This window comes from Fusarium subglutinans (genome assembly GCF_013396075.1).
Source record: "Fusarium subglutinans strain NRRL 66333 chromosome Unknown NRRL66333_c0000159, whole genome shotgun sequence".
Taxonomy (NCBI): Eukaryota; Fungi; Ascomycota; class Sordariomycetes; order Hypocreales; family Nectriaceae; genus Fusarium; species Fusarium subglutinans.
The window spans coordinates 32,011-56,469 of NW_023502222.1; the positions used below are offsets into that span (position 1 = coordinate 32,011).

At 48.4% G+C, this 24,459-nt stretch overlaps 7 protein-coding genes across 7 annotated transcripts; 3 read left to right on the forward strand and 4 right to left on the reverse strand.

Moving 5' to 3' along the window:
- Positions 1 to 5,256: 5,256 nt before the first annotated feature.
- FSUBG_9869 (family transcriptional regulator) lies at positions 5,257 to 5,958 on the forward strand (the record flags this gene model as incomplete). The annotated part of the gene is made up of 1 exon (XM_036688427.1): positions 5,257 to 5,958. The coding sequence occupies one exon, from the start codon at positions 5,257 to 5,259 to the stop codon at positions 5,956 to 5,958; it is 702 nt and encodes a 233-aa protein (XP_036534629.1).
- Positions 5,959 to 7,186: 1,228 nt separating this feature from the next.
- On the forward strand, positions 7,187 to 8,501 carry FSUBG_9870 (uncharacterized protein; the record flags this gene model as incomplete). Its single annotated transcript, XM_036688429.1, has 2 exons — positions 7,187 to 7,378; positions 7,428 to 8,501. The coding sequence occupies 2 exons, from the start codon at positions 7,187 to 7,189 to the stop codon at positions 8,499 to 8,501; spliced, it is 1,266 nt and encodes a 421-aa protein (XP_036534630.1).
- Positions 8,502 to 8,943: 442 nt separating this feature from the next.
- On the reverse strand, positions 8,944 to 11,634 carry FSUBG_9871 (EF hand domain protein; the record flags this gene model as incomplete). The annotated part of the gene is made up of 1 exon (XM_036688430.1): positions 8,944 to 11,634. One exon carries the CDS (start codon positions 11,632 to 11,634, stop codon positions 8,944 to 8,946), a length of 2,691 nt encoding a protein of 896 aa, XP_036534631.1.
- Positions 11,635 to 12,212: 578 nt separating this feature from the next.
- On the forward strand, positions 12,213 to 13,000 carry FSUBG_9872 (altered inheritance-mitochondria 31 mitochondrial; the record flags this gene model as incomplete). Its single annotated transcript, XM_036688431.1, has 3 exons — positions 12,213 to 12,271; positions 12,329 to 12,399; positions 12,456 to 13,000. 3 exons carry the CDS (start codon positions 12,213 to 12,215, stop codon positions 12,998 to 13,000), a joined length of 675 nt encoding a protein of 224 aa, XP_036534632.1.
- A 286-nt stretch (positions 13,001 to 13,286) lies between these two features.
- Positions 13,287 to 15,185, reverse strand: FSUBG_9873 (restriction of telomere capping 5; the record flags this gene model as incomplete). Its single annotated transcript, XM_036688432.1, has 2 exons — positions 13,287 to 15,047; positions 15,120 to 15,185. 2 exons carry the CDS (start codon positions 15,183 to 15,185, stop codon positions 13,287 to 13,289), a joined length of 1,827 nt encoding a protein of 608 aa, XP_036534633.1.
- A 603-nt stretch (positions 15,186 to 15,788) lies between these two features.
- FSUBG_9874 (uncharacterized protein) lies at positions 15,789 to 20,192 on the reverse strand (the record flags this gene model as incomplete). The annotated part of the gene is made up of 1 exon (XM_036688433.1): positions 15,789 to 20,192. One exon carries the CDS (start codon positions 20,190 to 20,192, stop codon positions 15,789 to 15,791), a length of 4,404 nt encoding a protein of 1,467 aa, XP_036534634.1.
- A 1,516-nt stretch (positions 20,193 to 21,708) lies between these two features.
- On the reverse strand, positions 21,709 to 24,021 carry FSUBG_9875 (uncharacterized protein; the record flags this gene model as incomplete). The annotated part of the gene is made up of 2 exons (XM_036688434.1): positions 21,709 to 23,701; positions 23,759 to 24,021. The coding sequence occupies 2 exons, from the start codon at positions 24,019 to 24,021 to the stop codon at positions 21,709 to 21,711; spliced, it is 2,256 nt and encodes a 751-aa protein (XP_036534635.1).
- Positions 24,022 to 24,459: the final 438 nt, after the last annotated feature.

Sequence of the window (24,459 nt, forward strand, 5' to 3'; positions counted from 1 at the left end):
GAAACTTTCGGTTGAACGATATAGCAATGCAAGGTTCAATCGAGATCCAAATCATACAAAAACGTCAAAGCAAAGATTCCCCTGTCGCTCGCTTTTCGAGGTTGCGCGCAGCTAATCAGATGTCGAGTGACAGCCGTTGGAGGTTACCAGAGGCCTTCGTTCTCAACAAACAAAACTGAATACAATGAACAGCGAATGCAATGCCTTCAGGTAATGAGTATGCAGGAGGAGAAGGAGTAGGAGAGGAGAGAGGGAGGAGGAGGAAAAGAAAAGTTCAAGGATCCGGCAGCCCAAGGAACCTGAGAGGATGGGATCCGATGAATTTGAACCCCCGAGAATTAACTTGAGAACTGCCTGGAGGCTCGTAGGGGGTAGGTAGTCTAGGTAGCGCACTGCACTACATCCATGGTAGCGGGGGTAGGTATTTTACGGGGAGTAGGCAGGCCAGTTCCAGCTCCAGTGCCAGTGCCAGGGTGTCCACCTTCACTGTACGTACCGTCCATACCCCCTCCACCTAACCTGCTGCAGAGCTATTGAGGGAGAACTGCCCCACCTCACAGTGAAGGCGGTGAAGCTGGAGGTGCATTGGCACTGGATCTGATCTGAGATTGTTTGATAGAGGGAGTATTGCTGTTTGATAAACGCTATTAAAAAAAAAAAAAAAAAAACCCCGTATTATACCTAGGGAGCCCATAGGACTCCAAAAGATTCAATTGACCTCAATTGGATTGACGAGAGTTCAGTAGAGCCATGAGAAGTGTCGTAGTATTGCCTCGCGGTGACATGAGAACAAGATCCTTCATGAATGAATCAATCACCTTGGTTCTCCTTTTGATCAACAATATTTCAGCACATCTTTCACTCCATCCAGGCGCTTATTCCTCTTCTCATCCCTGCATCAGCCAGAACATCCATTTCCATTTAACTTAAGCAATTCCATTCCGAATAAGAATAAGGTGGATGGGTGTCACCCTCCACCAGTAGTCAGAGCAAACAAATATTAATTATACAGGGACGCAGTCAAGCTACCACTGTCCTGCCTGTCTATCCCGTCCAGGCCTCATTCCAAGGAAATTTCGAGATTCTAGATGGCCCTAGCTCCAGGGGACGGAAGGGGTCCAGCCAGCCACCGTTGCTCAAAGCTTTCCATTTCGTTGAGACGGAGAATAAACCAATGAGAACAGACGATTCTCGCGTCCCCTTATAATTTACTCAGTCTGGCCTTGCCCCTCTCTTAACTTATCTTGTTCCTTTCTTATTATTGACAGCCAAGGTTTCTTAAGCTTTTAGCTTGGCTAGTATGTACATACATACCTAAGGTAGCTAGCACCCTACCTAATCTAAGGCGAGGACCGCTCAGAACTGCACCGTAGATCTCTCTTGGTTCAATACCCGAGTTTACCCCTTTTCGCCAGTGGCGGCTCGCTCCCGTAAAACCCTAGTTTTTCGCATTGGTTAAGTTTGGTGGGAAGCGAAAAGTCAGAAAGGCAGACAGGCAGGCACCAAATTTTATACCCTCAAGGTGTCATTCCCGTGTGATTTTATAGACAGATGCGCACTATGTACTCTTCTGCAAGTCAAGCAAGCTGTTATACCGTACTTACTTTAGGCTCCTTGGGGGGAATGAGTCCTGCCAGTGAAATGCCACCCACTGCAAGGCCCTTGTCAGGTCAATACGCTATGTGTTCTGCCGTTGGCTGCTTCAGAACCAGGGCTGATGATGATTTCCTCGAAATCGATTGGCCGATTCCTGCAGTGGACTCATGCAACCTCGGTACAGAAGCACGGGCTGCAATTGAGATGGATGATTTGACTCTTTTAAACTCTGCCCTTGTCACTCACTTGTATTCAAAGATTGCCAGTTTGAGTCAGTAACTCCAGTAGCGAGCTGCATGATACATCACTCACTCACGAGTCACGGGTGACGAACAGGAGGGCTTCTTGGAACGTCAATGCAGTCACTCACATTAGTAGGTTAGTACTTATATACATATGCACATGCAGCCCACGTTAGCTTATTTACACCTCTTGGAACATCAATCTCGATCCACTGTCGAAGTCTCCTCCACCGTCTTTTCAACACGAGACGGGCCAATGGGCACTGTTTCAAGTTATCTTGCATCATCATCCCTCCTTAGGGGGTCAAGAAGACTTAGATTCTATATCCTAAGCTACAAAAAGATTTGAGTAGACTTATCAAGACCCGAGTCATTTTAGTATAGCTCGGTTGGCACTTAAACTTGTTATTTTTGATACATGATGTACAGGTCGGAGGTTTTCTTGCTTCCTGAAAAACTATTTATCGCAATCACCAAGGTTCTTCCAGCTTTATCTACCTAACTGGCTGAGATATAGCTAATATACACCACAGCCTATGTTCTCGCAACCCAGTGATTGCGTGTAATAACTTCTCATGACAGTAAAACCCGGTGATGTGATCTATGTTCCATCTGCCGACTGCAACTCGAACAAGTCGGACATAAAGCTGCAATCTTGCGGAGCAGTACTCCACATGTGCATATATAGCCTCCCAAATTAAGCTACAGATCGCTTGTTGGCCATGATATGCTTCTATAAGAGTCGATATGGGGTTCGGCGTCGGAGTCGTTCACTCCGCAACCTATCCGCTGACCACTTCTGAGCAAACTCGCAGTTGGTCATGCAAAACTGCACTGATACTTGCCATTTGCTGAATTTATATATTTTTGCATTGTATATCGTTACTTGCCTCGCAAATATCCGTCCCTTCAACTCGGGTGGCCGTTCTAAGAATGAGGTAGAAGTTTCTCTTAAGGCAAAGAATAGCCAAAACTTGTCCTAGTGCACGGCAATCCAGCAGTCTTTTCCTAATTTTATGGCCTTGGTTGGCAAACTTGGATATTCAACATCTCCTTCTAAGTTATGTAGTCGTGAACTGTCTATCCTAGCTAAGAGTTGAGCTGGCTCAAAGAATGAAGATACATCGTTTGCTAGTAATCATAACAACGCCCCTTCGTCATAGCCTTCATCTGAGATTCTAACATTTGAAACACAGCAACGAAGGGTGTCCCAGTCACTGTAACTCTACCGTCTTCTATACTTTGCAGGTGACCAGCGTTTGTCATCTCGGTATGGATATTCGTCTTCTTTTCCTTCTCATAGCTTTGCGAAGTCATGGCGATTATGAAAACGATGATGGAATTATTAAAAACACTAATTGACTTGTGAGGCCTTTGAACTCGCCAAGGAAGCTCTCTCTTCTGTCTGTGTCGTTGCGTGTTACATCAGCCCCGGCTGTTAGCAGCAGTCTGTGGGTGTTGATATGATGGAGCCCTCTCTTTTACAGTCTTGGATTGCACTTGTCGCCCGGAAGCAACTAAATTTCAATCGTAATTCACGAATTATCGACATATAGGACACGAATGTGGTCTAAAAACACCACACGATCGAGGCCAAGTCCTCATTCAACTTGAACTTACACATCTCTAGCTAATCCTCAAGATACTCAGATCATTTACGAGTCTCAGGACGACCCGATGCTCAATGGCCTATACATTCTTACCAACAAGAATTATACGTCACGTTGGTCGTGATCTCGTAGAGGGCCTGGCCGCCAAAGAGCAGCTTCAAAAGCTCTTATGATTTGCCCCTTCTCGAGCTTCAAGGCTCGCAACCTTGATAGGAGCACTTTTCTCTCCTATAATCTTGAGATTGCGCGCAGCCTGCAATAATTTCTCTTTCGGTGAGAGAAGTCAATACCGTATGCTGTTTCGCTTTCTGTTTCGTAGGTAAGTCGCCGACATTTTGTAGTCAGTCAAATACCCTTTCGCCAGATTATACAGCGTTGCTCACGTCGCCCCTTGAGACTATCGTTCATTTCCCTTAATAATCATAGACTGAGTTTCCCGATTTCGATATGTCCTTCTTCGTAATCTATCTTCTGGTACAGAACGGTGCCAACCCAGAAACTTCCAGTATCTATCGAATCAGCAAAACCGGGTGAGTTTGTCTAGATGCCATAGTTGACATCCTTCGAGAGTTAATAAACAGTGCATTCTGGTTGAAGAATCGAATATCTCAATCGAGCCCCTTCTCCACGCTTTCCTGGAGCTTGTAATTCTTTCTATCCCGGGAACTCGTCGACATCATCTATATATCATTTTTAACTGGCTCCGTTAACTCAGTATCCTCAATGTAGACATCAGAAGTGTCAGTTTCTTGTCTATCGGGCTATGGAGGCGGCTGATGCCCTCTAAAATGGTCAATCTTTTACTAGGTCTGTCTTCACATTCTTATCCCTTTACATTGTTATTACTTGCCGATTCAATGGCCCCTTGGAATTAAATTGTTCTTGATACCATTTAGTAATGAGGGTTCGTGTGCATAGTTCACGTTGTAGGCGGGCGAGATCGAATCGATTGTCTATTGAATAAGCGACAAGCTGTTTCGTGAAACATTGTCATGATCACCATATCGAGCTGTCACATCAGTTGCCAAGCTGAGTCTCTTCATTCTGTCGAAGTTGGGCATTTGTCAAAGCATTGCTCCACTGAGTCTGCTCCCACATTTATTAAGTTTACGTTCTCAAGTGGGAGATAACATTGCTGTCTAACAACAGTGATCATCGCTATGATTATTAAATCAATATATCATTTTGGTTTATGGAAGCTACTATTGTTATACGGGTCACAAAATGATCTTGAATTAATGCTTTTTTAATTCCAGACAAGTTGCCATGTTGTTCTTTGAAGACCGTGCTCGTCTCTGACCTTCTTGCTCCATTTGCAAGACATAGGCATCATCGCAAGGTTAAGGGTCGACGTAACAATTTCGATTCGAGGTAGTTGTATTAAACTTAGGCCGAGGACTTAGAGTATACAAAAGCCATCATAAGTTTTGTTATCAGTATTCTGCTTAGAAGTTCTATCTCTGTGCTGTATTTACACGTAAGACAAGACAGAGTGGTACAACGTAATGGTAAAACAAATCGATCTGAATCAGTAGATTTGATTCAACAACTTCCACGGCACTGTCTGACAAAGTTTCAAGAGCGGATATAACGATACCAGTCATCTCTGTGACTAGGTACTCTACCTATTTGAAGCCTCAATTATACTGTTTATATCTGACATGCTTTCCAATTAGTTTATTGGTCATATTGATAGCAACGCCCCACTAATAATCGCCGTTACTTCCTCTGCCACCCTAGATCACCATCAATACTTCATCAACTTTAACTTGTTCATCAACCTTTCTACACATTCAGCAAACTTCTCAATGGATCCACCAACTCTTGATTTTAGTCAGGCCTTGAGCTTTGTAACACTATTTGAAGACGAAATGTCTCGATGGGATGCTGTCACTTCACGCAATACCAATGCGGATGGTTTCTTCGTCTATGCAGTTCGCACTACCAAGATATTCTGTCGACCAATATGTAAAGCCCGTCTTCCCCGCCGAGCAAACGTCTCATTCTTCACCAATGGCTACGATGCCCAGAAAGCTGGTTTCCGCCCTTGCAAACGCTGCAAGCCCGAAGTAGCAGGGTTCATGCCAGAAGAAACAGCTGTGCTAAAGATCCGGGCGTTTGTGCAACAACAAACAGAGAAACAGGGCGATGCTCAAGTCACGCTGAGCCTCAGTCAAATGGCGAGGCAGACCGGGTTATCTAAGTGGCACTTTCATCGAGTGTTTAAGAAATGTGTTGGTGTGACGCCAACGGAGTATCTGAGAAAACAAAGACAAGGTCAAGGCGTCCAGAGCTTGCTGGAAGATGGAGAAACAAGCTGGATTGGCAAACTGAACTTCGAAACCCTGGGCCAAGAAGACTTTGACTTTGCTTCTTGGGATGAATCTGTGGTTGGCTCAGGGTATGCAACTACCGAAACACCATCAGCAATTCTCAGTGGCAGTGGCAGTCCATGGTCTTTCGAGGAATTCTTGATATGGCCAGAAGAGAATAAACCGACGGTTGAGTAAAGATTTCATGTCCTGCTGGTCCTTCAACGTAGGCTAGTTGGGCTTGCGTTACCAGTTCTCTATGATACATGGAGCAACTAAGCTTCAAAAGCAATGACCAAAGCTCACGATAAACACAAAGACCGTCCAAGACTGGCGGCGCTTTGCACAGACATTTCTGGGGGTCTTGCACGTGTTGTTTCTGGTGACCAAAGTCGAACGGCGTGGGTGGTTTCGGCGGCGTTTCACATCTACAACACATCTGGCTGAACTATTTACAAGGATGCTCAAGCGAGCCTCAACCGAAACCCCAAAATCACGGCAACCATCTGTGCCGGTCGCAGTCCGTGCATGAAGATGGTATCGACTAGTCAATTTCCAACTGGAATTGTGTTGGATGACTGAAAAAATATTAGCTTGACAGCCTGACCAGACAACTGAGTTGCGGTATTCCCTATTCCTTGGTCAGTACATTTTGTGCGTTGAGAGTTTATCAACACCAACACAATTCAACGATTTTACCCATTCCCAATGAATCACTTTTCGAGGTTCTATCTCAGTCTTGAACCAATTTCGATAGCAACCGCTCATTCAACTAATTCAACTAATTACTATCTGAAATACTGTCTGATGCGACAAAGGACTCGGGATTTCCGTATCCGAGACCTGCGATGCCTCGGAATCGCGGAGGAGACTTTTTGCGACACATGCCTGTCACTCGGCCATGGCCAAGACGCTTGGAAACTATAGGCCATCCTGTTAAGATCCTATAGTCTAGACTCTGTTATTCACCAGCAGCACTAAACACCGAGTCGCCAACCCTATCCCAGGCGTCTCGTCAACCCTGGGAGAACCTCAAGTTGGAAACGGCGCTTACTGATATGGTTTCGTCAAACAATATCGTAGCAGGTCATGTATGATCGCCGTAACGAGGTTCGGGCTGGTTGCCAAGTTGCATTGATTCAAGCTTATTCAAATTTAACTACTCGATAATGTTGACAGAAACATCTATATAAGTGAGACGATCTGTCATCCAGAGTTAGAGTTTCCCTTCGATCATCATCATCACTCACACAAGCCTCTTCTCCTTCCCCTTCTCCTTTGCTTCTTTCTGCTGTTCTGTGAACGCATTCGCTTCGACCACTCCTTCAAGTTCAATACCTTCTTTTTGCACCGCTGGTTGGTTGCTTTGATATTCTCTGTAAACCTTCCAACTTGTCACTATCACTTAATCGATACAACAGTCATCATGGCTTTCTCAAAGTCTATCATCCTTGCCGCTCTCCTGGCCTACGCCGAGGCCCGATTTGGTCAAGAGCAGGAGCCTGTTGCCGCTGTCCAGGCTCTTGGTGATGCTGGATTCGGTGACCCTGGTGTCGCTGCCACTATTGCTGGCAGCATCCCTGGCGCTTTGCTCGCAGCTGCTAGTCCTTGTGACAAGGTATGATGTATTGAGTTGTCTTGAAATCACATCAACTAACATCCTCCAGCTTACTATCGCCGATCAGATGATCACTGAGTTGGGAACTGACCAGCAAGTTCTCGATGCAGCCATTGGTCTTGTTGCAGCTGAGACCAACTTCAACCCTTCAGCTGTTGACAGACCTTTCGTCTGCGCTGACCCCAGCCTACCAGCCACTGCTGCCCTTCGCGGCATTGTGCCTCTCGTTGACCCTGCTGTTGACGGTGCAGCCACTGAGAATGCCAACTCGGCAACCTCAGTCACAACTCCTTTCGATGCTGCTGGCTTATCACAGGCTGAGGTGATGATTGCTCAGGGATTCAGCACATTCACAGCCGTCGGTGCTAACGGCGACAAAGTCGAGCTTGATGGCCAAGACGGTGCTGCCGCTGGTGGTGCCGGTCAAGACGATGGCCAGGATGATGGCACTGGTGCTGGTGCCGATACCGGCGCGGATGCTGGTGCTGGTGCTGGTGCTGGTAATGGAGGAGCTGCCAACAACGGCACGGCTCCCGCTGATGGCCAGCAGGGCAACAATGGCTCGGATAACGCCCAGGATGGAAGCAACACAAATGACGACGAGGATTGCGAAGAGGATGACAACAACAATGGTAACAACAACAATGGCAATGCCAACAACGGAAATGGAAACCAGAACAGCCAGGGTGGAAACAATGGCAACAACGATAATGCTCAGGATGGCCAGGATGATGCTGCAGATGACAACAATACTGGAAACGCTGGTGGTAACGCTGGAGGCAATGCTGGCGGTAATGTTGGCGCTCTCGACTTCGGTGTCTGCCAGCCTACAATGGCTCGCGTTGGTGGCCTTAACGGTCGCCCAGCTGACGAGTTCACCTTCATTCCCCAGGATCCTCTCGTTGCTCAAGGCCAGCAGGAGGCTCTCAACCCCAACATCATTACCAACCGTATCTGTGACCAGCTCACCAACGTGTGTGACGCTAGTGCCGATGCTGTGGCTGCCTGTGAGGATGCTCAGGCTCAGATTGAGGCTTTGGGAACACGGGATCAAAGCACCGCCGACACATGGAATGCCCTACTTGGCTTCGACGGTGTTGATTCTACTCAGCAGCAGGTTTGAGAAGAGGCTGTGAGAGATGATCGATCGGTGAGTGCATGCTGGTCATGGGGTGGTGGAATAGGGGGCCCGAGTTGAGCAAACATACACGAGTAGTACTTCAGCGTTTATTTAATACGAACTCGATTGCTAATAATCATACTTATCTGTTGTTTGTGTGATTTCGCTGTGTAATTTTGAAAATGATATGTCTGCTGCAAACGAGCAGTCATGCAATATCAGGCATAGTGGTAGAAAATATCATGCCTACCTGCTATCATACGCACGCTGTCCTATGCTAGATATGTGCCAATTCCCTTGCTTTCGCTATTTGACATGAAAGCTTCCAGCCGCGATGCAGAAACTCCCCGAATTACCCGGAGGTAAAAGGATAAACACCAACCCAAGCATGCATTCACTATGGAGCCCTATCAGGACGTGTTCGAATGCAGATTTGATGTCGTGCCTAAGGTATACAAAAGTCTATCCAGCTTCCGAGATAATCGAGTCTGTTGCCCTGGTGCTCCTGGCTCTTGTAGATGCCCTCAAACTCGTCAAAGCTTAGTTTACCCCACCCTCCTCTTTTGATCGCCTGGGCTTCAGCAAGGCTTAGCCGTTTCCAGTGTCGCAGCATGTCTGATGTGGGAGGGCTATCGATGCCATCCTCTTCTCTGGGTACGTCGTCCTCGGACGTGTCTAGTATAGGCTGTGTAATGGGGTAGAATACGTAGGTCGCAGAGGTAGGTACATCTTCGAGTGTGTTGGGCCGGAATTGTGGAAAAGTGGGATCTTGTTCTTGGTCTTCGGAAACTGGCATGGTTGCCTCAGTTTCAGATCCTGAAACGGGCTCTGCTGTTCCATCCTCGTGGATGATCTCAACCGTAGTATCGATTTCGATGGCATTTCGTCCCTCTGGCAGAGCAATAGTATATCCAGTTTCGGACAAGAGCTCCTCAAGGGTCCTGTCGGCGGCGGATCTAACCTTGGAATCACCCCGATTCGTAGACTTGGACTTATCATCATCGCCAAGCTCGATGGTGTCTAGTACGTCCTTGTACTTTGCCCGTTGTTCTTTGGTTTCAGCTGCTTGCACAGCAAGGTCCTCGGCTGGCTTAAAAATGGTATCAAGCAACTCATTAAATGCTTGCTGAGTGACCTGGTAAAGAATCTCCTTGCCAGCATCTCGCTCGGCATGCGGTATTCTCCATCGCGGTACGTGCTCAGAAGCACTGCTAGGAGAAGTCGTTTTATCGTGATCCTCGTCATCGGTCAGATTTCCGTTGGCGAATCTGACCTTTGAACTAGACGGCGTCGTTGTCGAGTCGTTTTCCTCGTCGTCACTGGAGGCTTCATCCATCTGGCGAAGGTCCATCAGAATATCTTCACTGCCTGCCCAGTCATCAGGGGCAAGGCCTCCTTCTTCCTCGTCGAGATAGAACTGCCGCCTCTTCCATCGCTCATGTAGTTGGTTCCGTGCCATGTCTCTTTTACGCTTGTCCAGTTTAGGAGCCCTGCTGCGATCCTTGGCAATGGTCTCGGCTCTGATCTCACTTTCTGTTCGTGACGGACCTCCTGTATCGTCTTCATCATGGGCCCCGTTGATGCCATCTGCAGGTCTGTCACCATCAACCTCCTCATCCTCATCATCTGTAGGCTCCTCAATCTCAGGATTCAAAGTCTCCATTATGAGGCCTGGAAGCTCCTCCAAGGTGGATGCCGGTTCCAATAGCGTAACCCAATAAGTACGATCGGTCTCACTCCCACTCAAACGGCGAACTGTTCTCCAGTTGCTATCTGTGTCGTTTCTGGTGATGAACTGCCTCCTGGACCGAAATCGATGGTCGGTTTCACAAGCAAACAGGTTTGTTAGAATGTCGCCACGAGCTGCTGTGTCCCCGCGATCTGGAGCAACAACGTGTTCGTGCCCATCGGAAATATCGACACCACCATCTCGTTGATATGTCTTGCCCTCGTGCCGAAACTGTCCCTCACCGGGAGGAACCCGACCCTCACGTCCGAATAGACTGCTCAGTGGTTGACGGCTGGTAACGAGCTGTTGAGCTTCGCTGCTGGCGAGTAGCTGATCCTGAAGGCCGTCCAAAATATCTTTGTGCATCTGCTTGTATAGAACATAATACGCACGGAACATGCGCAAAAAGTCTTTGCGATCAACATATCCATCGCCATCCAGATCGTAGCCAGAGAATATCTTTCGCAGTTTATCCTTCCGCTTTCTGTACGATAATCCATGAAGAAATTCTGTGAAGCCAATCAAGTCATCGTTGTTAGAGTCGTAGAAAGAGAACATTCGATCGTGTATAAGATTTGGTGCTGCATGACGGGAGCCTCCTGTAGGAACAAGGCACCGCTCGAATGTCTTCCGATCCATTGCGACACACAGCTCATCGGGGTCATCTCTCCATTCGGAGTTGGCCATAAAAGTCCACTGTTCCCAGAAAGCCTCTAACTCTGGCCGTTCGAATCCTGTATCTTGGGACAGCTTGGGTATCAGACTGCGGGGCAGAGTCCGTCTGCAAGTGTCTGGATCCCCGGTATACCAAACTTGCTGCATTTGTCGCGGACCGAACGGCGGTGCTGGGATTCGGATTTTGTAAAAGATATGAGTCTTGATATGAACCCCCTGGGCTTCACAAGTCTCGCAAAGATCAAAGTCGGCACAGTTTGCGCAGCGGTAGCGAACCCCGCGGATGGGAACCATGCCACATGAATTACATTGGCAGCCTCTGTGAACGCATCCATTTCTGCGTGCATTATCCTCTGAAACACGAAAGAGAAGGGTGACGATGTTGTGGCCAGTTCGTTGATTAGAAGGAAAACCGCTGGGATCGTTCCACCACTCGTCCCCGCCATCAACTATGGTCTCTCCATCGCCTAGGGGCTGAACTGGATCAATATTGGCGTTTTCGTCACCCGGAGCCTCGGATGAGGAACTTGAGCCATCCTCGTTTCTCCGATTCCGGCGTTGACGTCGTACTGCGTTGCTCCTGTGTAGGCCACCACCGGGCAGAGACTCGAAACTTTGCGACCGGACCTGATATGCATAGTATCCGGCCGAGAGCGCGGCCACAGCCGAAACCACGGCCACAGCCAGTCGCGGCCGGGTGATACTCTCGACGGAAGGCGTCGGCAACCACATCGTGGGCTATATCATGGATATTGCATGATGCTGAATCCAGGCGTGTCAGCGGAGGTTGAAAGGCTGTAGAGTCGATCGACGGTGACCGTCAAGGGATAGATCGGATCGAATTCGCGCCTGTCGTCGTTCCTGCTCGGTAGCGAGGTACAGTAGATTTGCAAGGCAATGTTAGAATCAATAACAAATCTGTTCTCTGTTTTCGATGATGACAAAGCTACGAATACATTGCATCCCAATAAGCTCATTTAATGCGATCAGACGGGAGCTGTGAAGTTTCAGTGGAGCAGGGGCTAGGCCGAACACGGATAGGCCGATCGATTGGATGCTGCTTGGGACTCGAGGCGGTTGGGCTAGGTACGTACCTTAGTTCCCAAGCGTACCTTACCTTGCTTGAATACCTTAGCGGAGCCCACCTCGAAAAGTAATGATGCTTATACAGATATGGATCCATCCAGTGCCATCATGGGTAGGGTCCCTCTGTAAATCCTCAGCCCACTTCCTCACGATTTCAACTTGACTTCCATTCTGCGCCAGCAATTGGGCTCCATAACAAACAAACAAACAAACAAACAAACGCAATGGCTGATGCCCCCCCCCCCCTCCCGGGCCCCATGCCCTCGTCCTTTGACGGCGACCAGTATGCTTCAATTCCAGCTTGCTATACCGTGCACTCCCCGCTCATGCGATAGTCCAGGGAACTTCAGAATGAGAGACCAATGCAAAAGGTCTTCCGCAAGATCAAAGAGGAGCCATTGATCCCCCTCGGTACAGAAAACATCTCGCAACTATTTGCCGCACGGGACAGCTTCTAATAGCTATAGGAATGGGCCTGACCACTCTCGCCTTTATCAATGCCTACCGAGCCCTCCGTCGTGGCGATTCAAAACAGGCGAACCGCATGTTCCGAGCCCGAGTTGCAGCCCAGGGTTTCACCGTATTCGCCATGCTTGCCGGCAGCATGTATTACCAGAAAGACCGCGAGAAGAGCAAGGAGCTCCGCCAGCTCCAGGAGCAGAAGGATGCTGAAGAGAAGCGACAAAAGTGGATTCGTGAGCTCGAGGCCCGAGACGAGGAGGAAAAGGCCATGCGTGCGAGACTTGAGAAGAAGAGACAACAGGTCCAGGCCCAGCGGACCGTGGAGGCCAATGCAACTGCAGAATCGCAGCCCGAAGGCACTGAGACCCCCAGTAATGGAGGCATTCTGAGCCGCATTGGCTTATGGCCACAAGGCAGCAAGGAAGAGAAGAAGGATGATGGCAAAGACGCCGCAGAAGCTGTCGAGGACGAGGCCAGCGCAAAGAAGAAGAAGAATCCCAAGAGCTCTCTAGGCGATCTCGGCGAAATTATCTCAAAGCGAAAGGACTAAGGACAAAGAATGTACATTAGGAGTAATTGGTCATGATGGAGGTTTGTATAAAAGTTTTGCATGCTAATATGTGGCAGAAAGACATTGTGTACGATAGACAACGGGTGGTACTTTCGAGTACAGTGTGGCTCTACTCCCCAGCTACTAAGGCAAATGTTAATGATCGTTTATGTTCGCTGAGGTTGAAGATTGTGATGTTTCAAGACAGGCAGTTAGTAAACCGATGTGCTAACCAGACTTTAAGAACATATATTGTCTGGTATTACTCATTTTCTTGGGAGTTGCTTCATGTCATAGATCCTCCACTTCGGTTTCCTCCAATTAAACCTGCCATCTCAAGCAACGCCCGATCAGCCTCGATATCGCCATTTCCAAGATTGATCTTGCGGCGAGCTTCAGCCTCTCGTTCCTCCCAAGCCCATTTCTCGGCTTGGGCTTGGGCTTCTTTATCACCGCCACAGCCCCAAACTTCGAGACTCTCGATCTGGAATCTGTCCTGGAAATCATACTTTCTCACCACACTCGTGTGAAATGCACCCCCCCGAGATGTAAAATCGTGGTTGAAGACTGCGAACTCGAACGAGTCGTCAAGTAATAATGATACAGGGCCTAGGCGTAACATCTCGGCCTTTCTGTGAGCTTGAGATGGGTGCGGATGAGGGCAACCGAACGACATCATGGGATGGTGTGCTGGTGCTTTTGTGAAAGTAACGTAGTCTTTGTTGATAGTTGATGCTGGGAAGACATCGTGAATTGGTTCAAGTTGAAATAGTATTGTTTCTGAATCGCCGAAGCATTCCCGGTGAGTGTGTTTCCAGGGTTCACGGACGTAAACACCAAAAGTGAGCCGATCCGATTTGCTACCATGAGGGAACCGCTTCGGAGGCAAGGATGCCGCGAAACTGCTTTCTTGACCACCCTCCGGCTCATCTCCCAGCCGTGTTCCGCTGACCAGGAGCAGTGTTGGAGCTTGCCAGTTGAAAACTTTGGTCTGGAAGCTTCCCATGGAGAAGCCGGCATCATTGCCTGAGTAAAGGAGCCTCACTCGGCGAAAGAGATCTGTTCCAGGAAGGAAAAGTGAGATCTGGGACAATGTGTTCTGATTAAGTATTTCGCCCGTGTCGGTCAATAGAGGCTGTGCTACTTTTTGAGATGAAGTAGTAGCTGGGGTATCATTTTGATGTTTGGAGAAATCTAGATTTTGTGAGAAAAGAAAGCGCTCAAAGAGTCCATTGAATCCACGAAAAAGATGAGGGCAAATCACAGGTATGATGGTTCTGAAGTGGTTGTACTTGATGCCAGTTGAGGTCTCGGCATTAACGAAGGAGGCAAGAATGCTTTCAGCGGCGTCACGAAGGCCCTCGAGTTCTCGTCCAACAACACGACTTGAATACATCGAGAGGCTTTCTTGAGGATCAAGCGGGGCGGCAAGGAGAAGCAGCATGACAAGTTTTCGGAAATTGTCAGTTGGGATCGTTGCGCCGTGGAAGACTGGCGCATGGCCCTGGTCCACGGCATCCTTGATGTCAAGCAATTCAAAAGCTGTCAACACGAGGTCGTCATCCTCACCGTCTTCATCGTCGTCGCCAGCTGCATCAACGGCAAAACCGGCCACACGGGCCGTGGCCTTCTCTTTATCGTCTTTGGACTCAATAGATGCGATATGTGACGTGTCTGGATGGGCTCCTGCTTCTGACATTTTACGATCAAAGACAGCCAAGCTCTTGAACAGTAGTTTGGTCCTATCTGAAGAGCCCCGCGCCAATACAGTTCGGTAGCGCTCAGTCATAATGACGACCACCATAATCATCCGCTGAAACTCCAGGACTGCAGGTGCGTCTTGAAGAAATGGAAAAGCACCGATGTAGGATACTATTTGAAAAATGACCGGCGAGGTGCCGAGAATATCTGGTATTTCCAGGTACCGGGCGATAGTGTCCTCTTTCAGGTATTTGATAGAGTCCTGCTGATCCGCAAGGCTCTTGAAAACATCTCTGAGTGAGTATAGTTCAAGAGAGGTGAAGCATTTCTTCATAAACTTCTCCGTCTACGAGCTCGTGTTAGCGGTATTTCGGAATTGGCTCTGGCAGCGTATGATGGATGGACAGGAGGAGCTCACAAGTTGTTGGGTTAGCTCTTCATGCGACCGCCGTTGCGGATGCTCATCCGAAAGATTCTGACCCATTTTGCAAAGGCCACTGCGTTCGCATCACTCTGATACTAACAATTGATGACAATGATATGAAGAATGTGAAGTTGAGAGTGCCTAAGTTACTGGGTAAGTCAAGGTAGACCGTCTGACTTCATGACATTCCGGACACTGAGGGAGGTGAGGTGAGGTGAGGTAAGGTGGGTAAATTGCTGACACGGAAGGTACGTACACACACTTATTTAGGTAAGAGCGCCAGGTACGTAATGATTTGTTCCTTCCCCTGTCCTTTAGGTTCGCTCCCGTCATCCTCATCCTCGTCCTCGTCCAATTAGATCCGATCCAATGTGCCAAGCATTTACGGACAGGTAGGTAGGTAATTGATTGATTGATTTGGATCGTCGGCCCGGGCTTTTATGGTAGCGAATGTGAAGCTATTCCCAGAAACCAAAATACTAATACAACTAAGTCGGGTCTCGAAACAGATATATATCTATTCAAGGTGTCTAGATACTGACTTGGGTCCAGTAAATAGACCCCGCTAACAAAACTCATCGAGCACTTTTGCCCCTAGCCACCTTACTCATCTGCTTATATCAATCTGAACAACTCCGACTTGAGCACCTCTTCACATCGCTCTCAGTTTCCGTCTTTCTTCTCAGGGCCCCAAGCGTCCTGAAGCTCGGCGACGAACTCATCGCACCATCCGTCCGATTTTGTCTTTTCAAGCTTCTTCTTCATTTTCTGCTCAGCCTCAGTGAGCTTCTTACCATCAGTGCCCTTACTCTGCAGATCCGCCTTTTCCAGGGCCGGTTCGAGAAGTTTGCTAATAACCTCAGAGTGCTTGATGTCATTCTTTCCCTGCTTTGCGTTCTTCAGCCTCTTGAGCCCCCAAGCCTTGACGACCTTGTCCAAGAGTCTGCCCTCCAGCTTCTTGGCCTCCAAAAACTCATTCCTGGTGAATTCGTCGAACTCTAAGGTCTTGGCGATTTCCAGGCGCACTTCCTTCTTGATGGATTCTAGCTTCGGCTGTTCCTCCTTAGGCTTGGGGGATTCCTTACCGACAAGCTTGAGAAGTTCTTGGTATTGAGGAGTACCGACACTCTTGGAGACAGCCTCGTTGAGTTTCTCAAGGAGATCAGTGCTCGGCTTAGATGCGTTGATGAACTCATGGGCGAGTGACTGTTCTAGCCCAAGCTTTCTCACCAGGGCCTGGCGCTCGTACTTGTCCAACTTAAGCATACGTTCCAGTTCCTTCTCGGTAAGCTGGTGTACAGATCTCTTCCGTATCTTGTAATCTCTCGGCGTCTCGGCTCTCGCCCTGGCTTCGTCTTCGGCTGCCTCCTTTAGTTTCTTCTCGGCTGCCTTCTTTGCTTTCTTGTCTATTTTACCGTCTGCCTTGAATTCCAACGCCTGGATCTGCCTAACAACGCTTGAATCTTGATGGTCTAATTGAACTCGGATATACTCCTCGTTCAGTCGCTCCACGTTTTTACCTGAAAGTTTTTTGTTCTTGGAGAACCATTTGTGTAAATCTTGAGGCATATGAAGTCCCTCGGCTAAAGAACTGCGAATCGCTTTAGGCATACGCGCGATCACCTTTAGCTGCCATTCAGTGAGCCTTTTCGGCTTCCTGGCCTCGAGTTCTTCCAACTCCTCCTTTTCGCTCCTGGCTATCTCCTTCTTATCATCTTCTGTAAGAGGCGGGAGCCCATCCTCGGTATTCTCTCCCTGACCCTCAGATCGCTTGGACTTGGCGTTAAACTCTTCAAGGATATTCTTGTATTTGGGATCCTTGTGAATGCGGGCATACTCCCAGTTGAGTTTGTGAATCATATCTTGGTCAAGCTTTCCGCAGTCTACAAACTCATCTGTGAGTTTCGCGGGAAGCCCGAATCTCACTGCAAATAGGCGACGTAGGACTGGGTCCAGGGCCTCGATCTTCTTCAGCGTCTCATTGGGGATCTTGGGAATTGGTGGATTTGGGGCTGCTCGCTTTCCACGCGACTTGAGCTTCTCAAGGATCTTCTTATACTTAGGGTCCTTTTCAATACGCTCATACTCCTTCTCAAGCTTCTTGATAAGTTCGGGGCTGAACTTTTTGGCCTGCACAAACTCTTTCTTGAGTTCAGGGCTAAAATCGAGTTTGTCTGCAGCTATCATACGGATCAGAGGAGGCATCGACTCGATCTTTGCAAGTATCTCTGGAGTAAGCGCCGACTTTGAGGTTGCTCGCTTTGCATGAGACTTGAGCTTCTCAAGGATCTTCTTGTACTTAGGGTCCTTTTCAATACGCTCATACTCCTTCTCAAGCTTCTTGATAAGGCCGGGGCTAAACTTTCCAGCATTTACAAACTCTTTCTTAAGCTCAGGGCTAAAATCGAGTTGGTCTGCAGCTAGGGAACGCATAAGAGGAGGCATAGCCTCGATCTTTGCGATCACTTCTGGAGTTAGCACAGAATTAGATCTCTTTCTGTTGCGAAACTCGCGTTTTGTGTTGAGGTACTTGATGAAAGGTGCGTATTTGGGGTCATCGACGATGCGAGCATACATGATATTGAGCTTGGTAATCAGCTTAGGGGTGCACTCCTTAAACTCGCCGAACTCCTTTCTGGTCTGCGGATCGAGAGGCAGGCCCATTGCGATTCTCTTTCGGTCCTGCGGCGAAAGAGCTTCCAGGTTGAGGATTTGAGTGGTGTTGAGCTTGGGTACAAGGTTACTCGATCGTTTAGTGTGAGTCCCATGATGAGACTGGCGATCTTTGTATGCCTTGGTTTCATCTTCGTGGTCCTCATGATGTCTAAATTTTGTGTAGTGATCGATAGGTTTATGATCCAGCTTCACTCTTTGATCAAACGGACCACGCTCGTTATCATCGTCGTGCTTGTACTTGGAATGCTCCTTATATCCGTATTTTGGTTTGTTGGATGAGTGGTAGTCCTTTGATTTCTTAGAGTCCTCATGATGCTCGGCCTCTTGATAGTCATGATGAGGCTCGGGCCTCTTAGGATGCTCGGCATTGTCCTTACCAGGATGATGGTGATCCGACTTCTCATCATGATGGGTTGGCTCGTACTGTGAGATGTGCTCCTTGCTCGCTTTGATATGCTTCTTCTCGTCATCATGCTTATAGTCGATTTTCTTCTTGTACTGAGAAACAGGCTTATTATTCGAGTACTGACCCTTCTTGGAGTCCTCATGTTCATAGTAATAGGCGTTCTTCTTTTCGCCGTGATGTGAGTCCAACTTCTCGTGTTTATAGCCTGGCTCATAGTGAGAGGAACTGTCTTGGCTCAGCTTGACATGCTTCTTGTTATCATCATGCTTGTACTCGGCATGCTCTTTGTATCGATAGGGAGGCCTTTCATGAGAATAGTGCTTTTTGTCGGACTCGTGGTGCGAGTCATGGTTGTCTTTGGATGGGTGAGTCTTCTTGGGGTCGTGTTTAGCGGCTGGCTTCTTGGCAAGAAGGTCGGCGAGAGCTTCGATGATTGCTCGCAGTGCATTATTCTTCTTCTTCTTCTTCTGTTCACCAATTTGCCCATCCTTAGCTTGATCAGACTTCTTTTGTCCATTCTTGAGCTTCTCGTCATGTTGAGTGTCCTTTGGCGAATATGGTTTCTTGTAGCTGGGGTAGCGATTGCCGTGAGGGCTAGGGCGGCCCTTATAAGAGTAAGCCTGAGAAGGATAAGATTTATACTGATGGGATGGCTCTTTGGAAGAGTCAGGACGGCCGGTTTCCTCTTTGACGAAGGGGCCAATCAGGTCGAGAATCTTCTTGGTAACTTGTACAACAGGCGTGGGGGGTTGCCCTTGAGTCTGATTGTGACCTTTGCTTGACTGGGAATACTTCTCTTTACTTCCAACGTGACCCTTGTCGTGACTATCATAGTTCTTAGACTTGGGAAGGGATTGGTGCTCCTTTGTTGACCCCCTGTGTTTCTGCTCGTCATCATGCTTATACTTGGGATATTTCGTTTCATGAGTCGACTCCTGCGAGCTCACATGAAAGATTTTGACAAGTTTCGTGTCGCCATGGTCATGCTTCTCGTCAGAATCATGATAAATCGCGTAGGTTGGAGCATGAATGTTGATATCGATATCGCGTTTGACGTCCATTTTACCTCGATGAACAATCTTGTATGTTTTGTCATCCTTCGAGTTTCTCTGTTTCTTTTCGTCTCCCTTGAACTGCTTCTGTCCATCCTTGTGCTTGTTGTAGTGCTTGACGTCCATTCCACCTCGATGAATAATCTTGTACAATTTGCCATCCTTCGAGTTGGTCTGTTCCTTCTCGTCTTCATTCTTGTGCTTGTTGTAGCGCTTGGCGGTCTCCAGCACGACATTTTCGAAGAAAGGGAGTTTCTTCTCAGCTTCCTTAAGCTGATTCTCGTACTTGTTGTAGTGCTTAGGGGTTTCCAATTCAACATCCTTGGCGGAATTGTCTTTCCTGATGGTATCGATTATCGACTTGACCAAGTCATTGGACTTGGGAGTCTCCGACGCATGATCTTTGAGGAAGGGGAATTTGTCCTTGGCATGTTTCTTGGCCTTCTTGTACTCGTCTGTGGGGAAGGTGAGTTTGGATTCCTCATCCTTGTCGTCATCTTCTTTATCATGTTGTTTCTTCTTCGAGTCATGAGAGTGATGCTTCTTCTTCGAGTCATGGGAGTGATGCTTCTTGTGAGCGTCATCGTCATCATCATGTTCCTTGCTTTTGTTGTGCTTCTCCTTTACTTTTTGAGAGTGGAAAACATGTTCCTTCTTCTCATCGTCATCATCGTCATCATCGGAGTCGGAGTCGGAGTCGGAGTCGTCGTCATGCTTCTTCTCTTCATGATGATGCTTGTGGTCCTTGGGTCCAAAGTATCGGTGTGAAGTGATCTTGGTGATCCGTTCGTAGCCATGAAACTTGTTCTCTTCAGGGTCGGCATCGTTGTGCTTGTGTTGTGCCATCGCCTTCTTCATATCATCATTGGGGAGGACTAAGGCCAAGCCCATCGATGCCTGGAGGGCAACGAGGATGGTGTCGGTCAACCTCATGATTGCTGACTCACTCTGGCAAATAGAAGGTGGCCAAGGTAAACTATAGATGGTGCAGAGGATCACAACTGAAGTTATGTTTCAAGCTTAGAAGAAAGAACAAGTGTTCGGGATAGGGAAGCAAGCATCATACTTATACTCAAAGAGGAGCCAGATATTCCTCGTAATCTACCTTGGATAAACTTCCTGTTCCCCTCTTTCGATAGCATCATAGTCATCATAGGTATCTATTAGCATGGCTGGGCGTAACTTGAGACTCGTTTGGAGACAAGCGAGGGACGCCTCCTGTCGCTCATACACACATGGCTGAGGACGCCGAAATGTATCAAATAAGGAGGAGTTCCATGTTGTACGATTTCTCCTCACTGTGTAAGTTCATCAAGCTATATCGATGACTTCGGCTATCCCAGCTCTCCGAACCATAGCTTGACAAATAGTAAAGGGCACTGTATGGTTGTTAATTGTATGCGTAGTTTTGCTTGGCTAGGGAGTCACGACAGCAAGTATCGTTTTTCTTTCTACTGATAAACCGATGACTACGCCAAGGTCCAATATATCTGTTGATACGCCTGACTGAGACAGCAGGTTAGGAGCATATGCCTAGGTATGGATGCACCTTTTCGGTCTCGGAACTATCAATCTCTAAGTTCAGTGTTATCCACAAGTTAATTGTGTGATTTGATGGTGTGTTTCAAGGGACGTGCTTGAATATCACCATCATCGAGATAATGAAAAGAGGATACGAGGCTCAGAAGAGGCAACATACTCGTTTGGTGACCTTGACGTCAAATTCGTGGCACTTACGTTCACAACAATCGCCATGTCATGAAATCACAGTTCATGATGATGCCGAAACGTCATTATCCATAATAGCGATGCCTCTCCGCAGGCTCATGGGTTTTGTTACCACCTACCGATCGTAGGCTCAACAATTAAGCTGGCGGAGAGTATGCTGTGCCTTTCCGTCCTCGGACCAATATAAATGGAACGACTCGCCAGAAAAGCCGCGACATATCCTCAACCAAAGTGCCACATGTCACCACAGAAAGCTACACTTCAACTATATTAACTTCAAGCCTTAGATCCTGTGCCCTCGTTCTATCTAGTAGAAAGAATATGCTAGAATCTCAAATATGCGTCCGGTAGCAACTTCAACGTCTCTATCGTGGAGCCACACCATGGATGATACGCAGAAACTCGGTAATTGCCCCCGAGAGATCATGAGGGGTATGGGATGGTGCTTGACAACCAGTGAGCAAGTGCAAGTCCCGATGTTGATGATTCCCCGGGCAGTTTCAAGAGGTTTGGATTCCGCCGACAAATCTTTCTCTTCTTTGGTTCAAGATAATCTAGGTAACTTATATGCAAGTAGCGCCTATCCATCCCCCAAATAATGTTCCTATCAACACTCCTAACTTCGCCAAAACAGAATGCCAAACTCCATTGTAAGCGCACCAAATTAAGAAACAGTTTGTGCAACTCGTAGTGAAAGATGTTTCCAGAACTCGAGACATGCTTAGGCCTCGTTGTCCTTTGCAGAAACTTGATTGATCAAGCGCTGATACTTAGCTTCAGCCTCCTGCTCAGCATATCGAGCTGGCTTTGACAGACGTCCTTCTACTGGTGGAGTTTCAGAACTGCCTTTAGATGTCCAAAGAACGCCAACCTTCGCGGTGGGCTTCGGCTCTATTGCCGAGTCAGGCTTTGGTGTCGAGCCGTTTGTCCTAGGTTCCTCCGAGGCCGTGCCGTCTTTCTCTCCGTCCGAACTGGCCTTGGGGAGCCTCATTGCCAGGAGAACATATTCGGCGCGGGTCATATGATCCATGACGTCGTCCATATAGCGCCTGACCTCATCTTGGGGAGCGACCACTCGTGAAAGATTCTCCAGATGGCGTCCAGATGGTGTAAAGAGACGTATCGTGACGGGTTGGTAGTAGTCTAGCTTTGGGTCGCCTCCATATTCAGATGTGCTTCCCTTGCGAACAATGAGAAATGAAGCGACAACTTGCTGACCAGTCGCAGTTGGCAGATATTCCAAAATACTGAATTTGGGGAAAAGATATCGGTCACCGCTTCCAAAGTCAAAAACAACAGCAGTGATGTCTGGTTTAGGCGCAGGTGGTGGCCCCTTTGATCTGAGAGCCTGTGGGTTAGGTGGAGGTCCATTATGGAGTGCCTTTTGTTGTCCATTCGGTATGCCGTTCGGGGTTTGCTGGCGGATTTGTACAGGGGCAGGGGAAGCTCTCGGAGCGGTCTTCATATCGCGATGAAGCCGATCCAAGATTTCCTTGAGATCTGTGGCATCAGTAAAACCGGGTCGGTTTTCCGCAATCCTTCGAATCATATCCCGTGTCCTCTGGTCCTCTAGGGCAGTCTTGACCAATAGAACGACAAGCGGATCACTGCCCTGTGGTGGCCGCAGCTCGGATGACTTCTGGTTGGGGTTAGAGGCCAAGACAATATCAAGAATAGTCCTGACTTCCGTAGCAAAATATTGCACTGTACGGCCATCGACAAGAAGACGATCTGCCGATGGCCCTTGCTGGCCCCCTCTACTTCGATATTCGGCATTCAGTTGATCTATGATCTTCTGGAAGTGAGCTAATTCACCCTCTTTTGCTTGCCCCACAGCCACTCTCTTCATGAGGTCCCGCAGCTCCGCGTCTCCTGAAGCCTTCTGTGCCAATAAAGCAATCACAGGATCGTTGGCCGACGGCTTCGCAGCAGGGGCAGTACCTGAAGCAGGGACACCTGGAGCTGAGCCAGGAATTGGAGCTGGAGCAGGTTTGGCGAGGCCACTCGCAGGCGGATGAGAGTTTGGAGGCGGTCGGGGTGCTGGAGACATTGAAGGAGCTGCTATCGGCCTAGTGGGTGCTGCTGGTGCTACGATTGGTCCTGAAGCTGGCATATGTGCCACTGGTGCGGAAATGTTGGGAGACGTTTGTGAGATTGATGGTGTTGGAGATGGTGCTACAGGCCCTCCAACTTGTGGTCTCGGCTGTAAGCTTGGACTCGGGGATGGTGTCGCAGTGTTTACCGGGGCTGTCGTTGAAGTAGCAATCTGGCCTTGAGATATCCTGGGAAGGGTTTGAGATGATTGAGCTGGACTTTGAGCTGGACCCTGTGATGGACTTTGTGGTATATATTTCGCTGCCGCCGCCCTATTTTGTGTCGGGGTGCCAACTGCCGATGCTGGAGGCGCGAGTGGTGGAGGCATTGAACCATTTGGAGGACCATACTGAAGGATCGGTCGGTGCTGTGATTGCTGCTGTGGTACGGGCTGAGTTTTCGGTTTCGGGTCCTTCACCACGTACATCGTGGCTTCGATTATATGAGGCTCAATCGTAATCGTTACGGTGCCCACCTTTGACATGGTATCCTTTGGCGGGTTTTTGGGATCTTCATTGAGAATACCTTTGCGCTTATGGGGTTTCGTCCAATACTTTGCAAATAAACCTTCGCTGATCCATTTGTGACGGGACCGGAAGAGTGATTCGGCAAGAACACCACTTGAGGGACGCGTCAGTCAGTATCTCTATCTCGTGGGTCAGTTCAGCATGTCATACCTTTCACCAACCGACTGATACTCCTTTGACGACAGTTCTTCTGACTGCGCGACTTCTACCGTTGGGAGAGGTTTACCAGCTTGAATCGATTTGGGCAACAGCGGCGGGGGGGGTTCTTCAGGTTCCGGAGCTGGTTCTGGCTCTGGAGCCGGCGGGGGAGCGGCAGGCGTCGCAGATCGCTCTCGAGGAGTAACATTGCGCTTTTTGGCAGCATTTTCGCCTCGAGCGGCAGCCCGCGCGGGCAGTTTGCGCTTTCGCTCCATGAACTAGCTTGCACAGTAGGCAAACTACAGAGAGCGCAAAAGAATTACACTGCGAGACTGGAGCCAATCATTATATGAGAGCCATGCAAGGCGCGTCTTGCAGCAAAATGAACGTGTAAAGGTGAGTAATCGATCGTTTTTGCGAGCAATAAGAAGTCGAAGAAGCGAAGGTGAGGCTGGGTCACGAGGGGATATTGAGAGAATATGGAGGTGGGAGATGGAAGATGGGAATGGAGGCTCTCATTGGAAAAGAGAAAGTGGTAGTAGCATTCAGTAGCAACAGCCACCTACTAGGTAGGTACGGACAGCAATCCGAGGCTCAGTGGTGCAGGTCCGACATGGGCACCTTCATGATGGAGCATGGAGTGTAAATCCAGGGTTCTGATTGGGCAGACCTAGCACTCCAGCGCCTACTCCGTAGGTAGGTTTAAAAAAGAA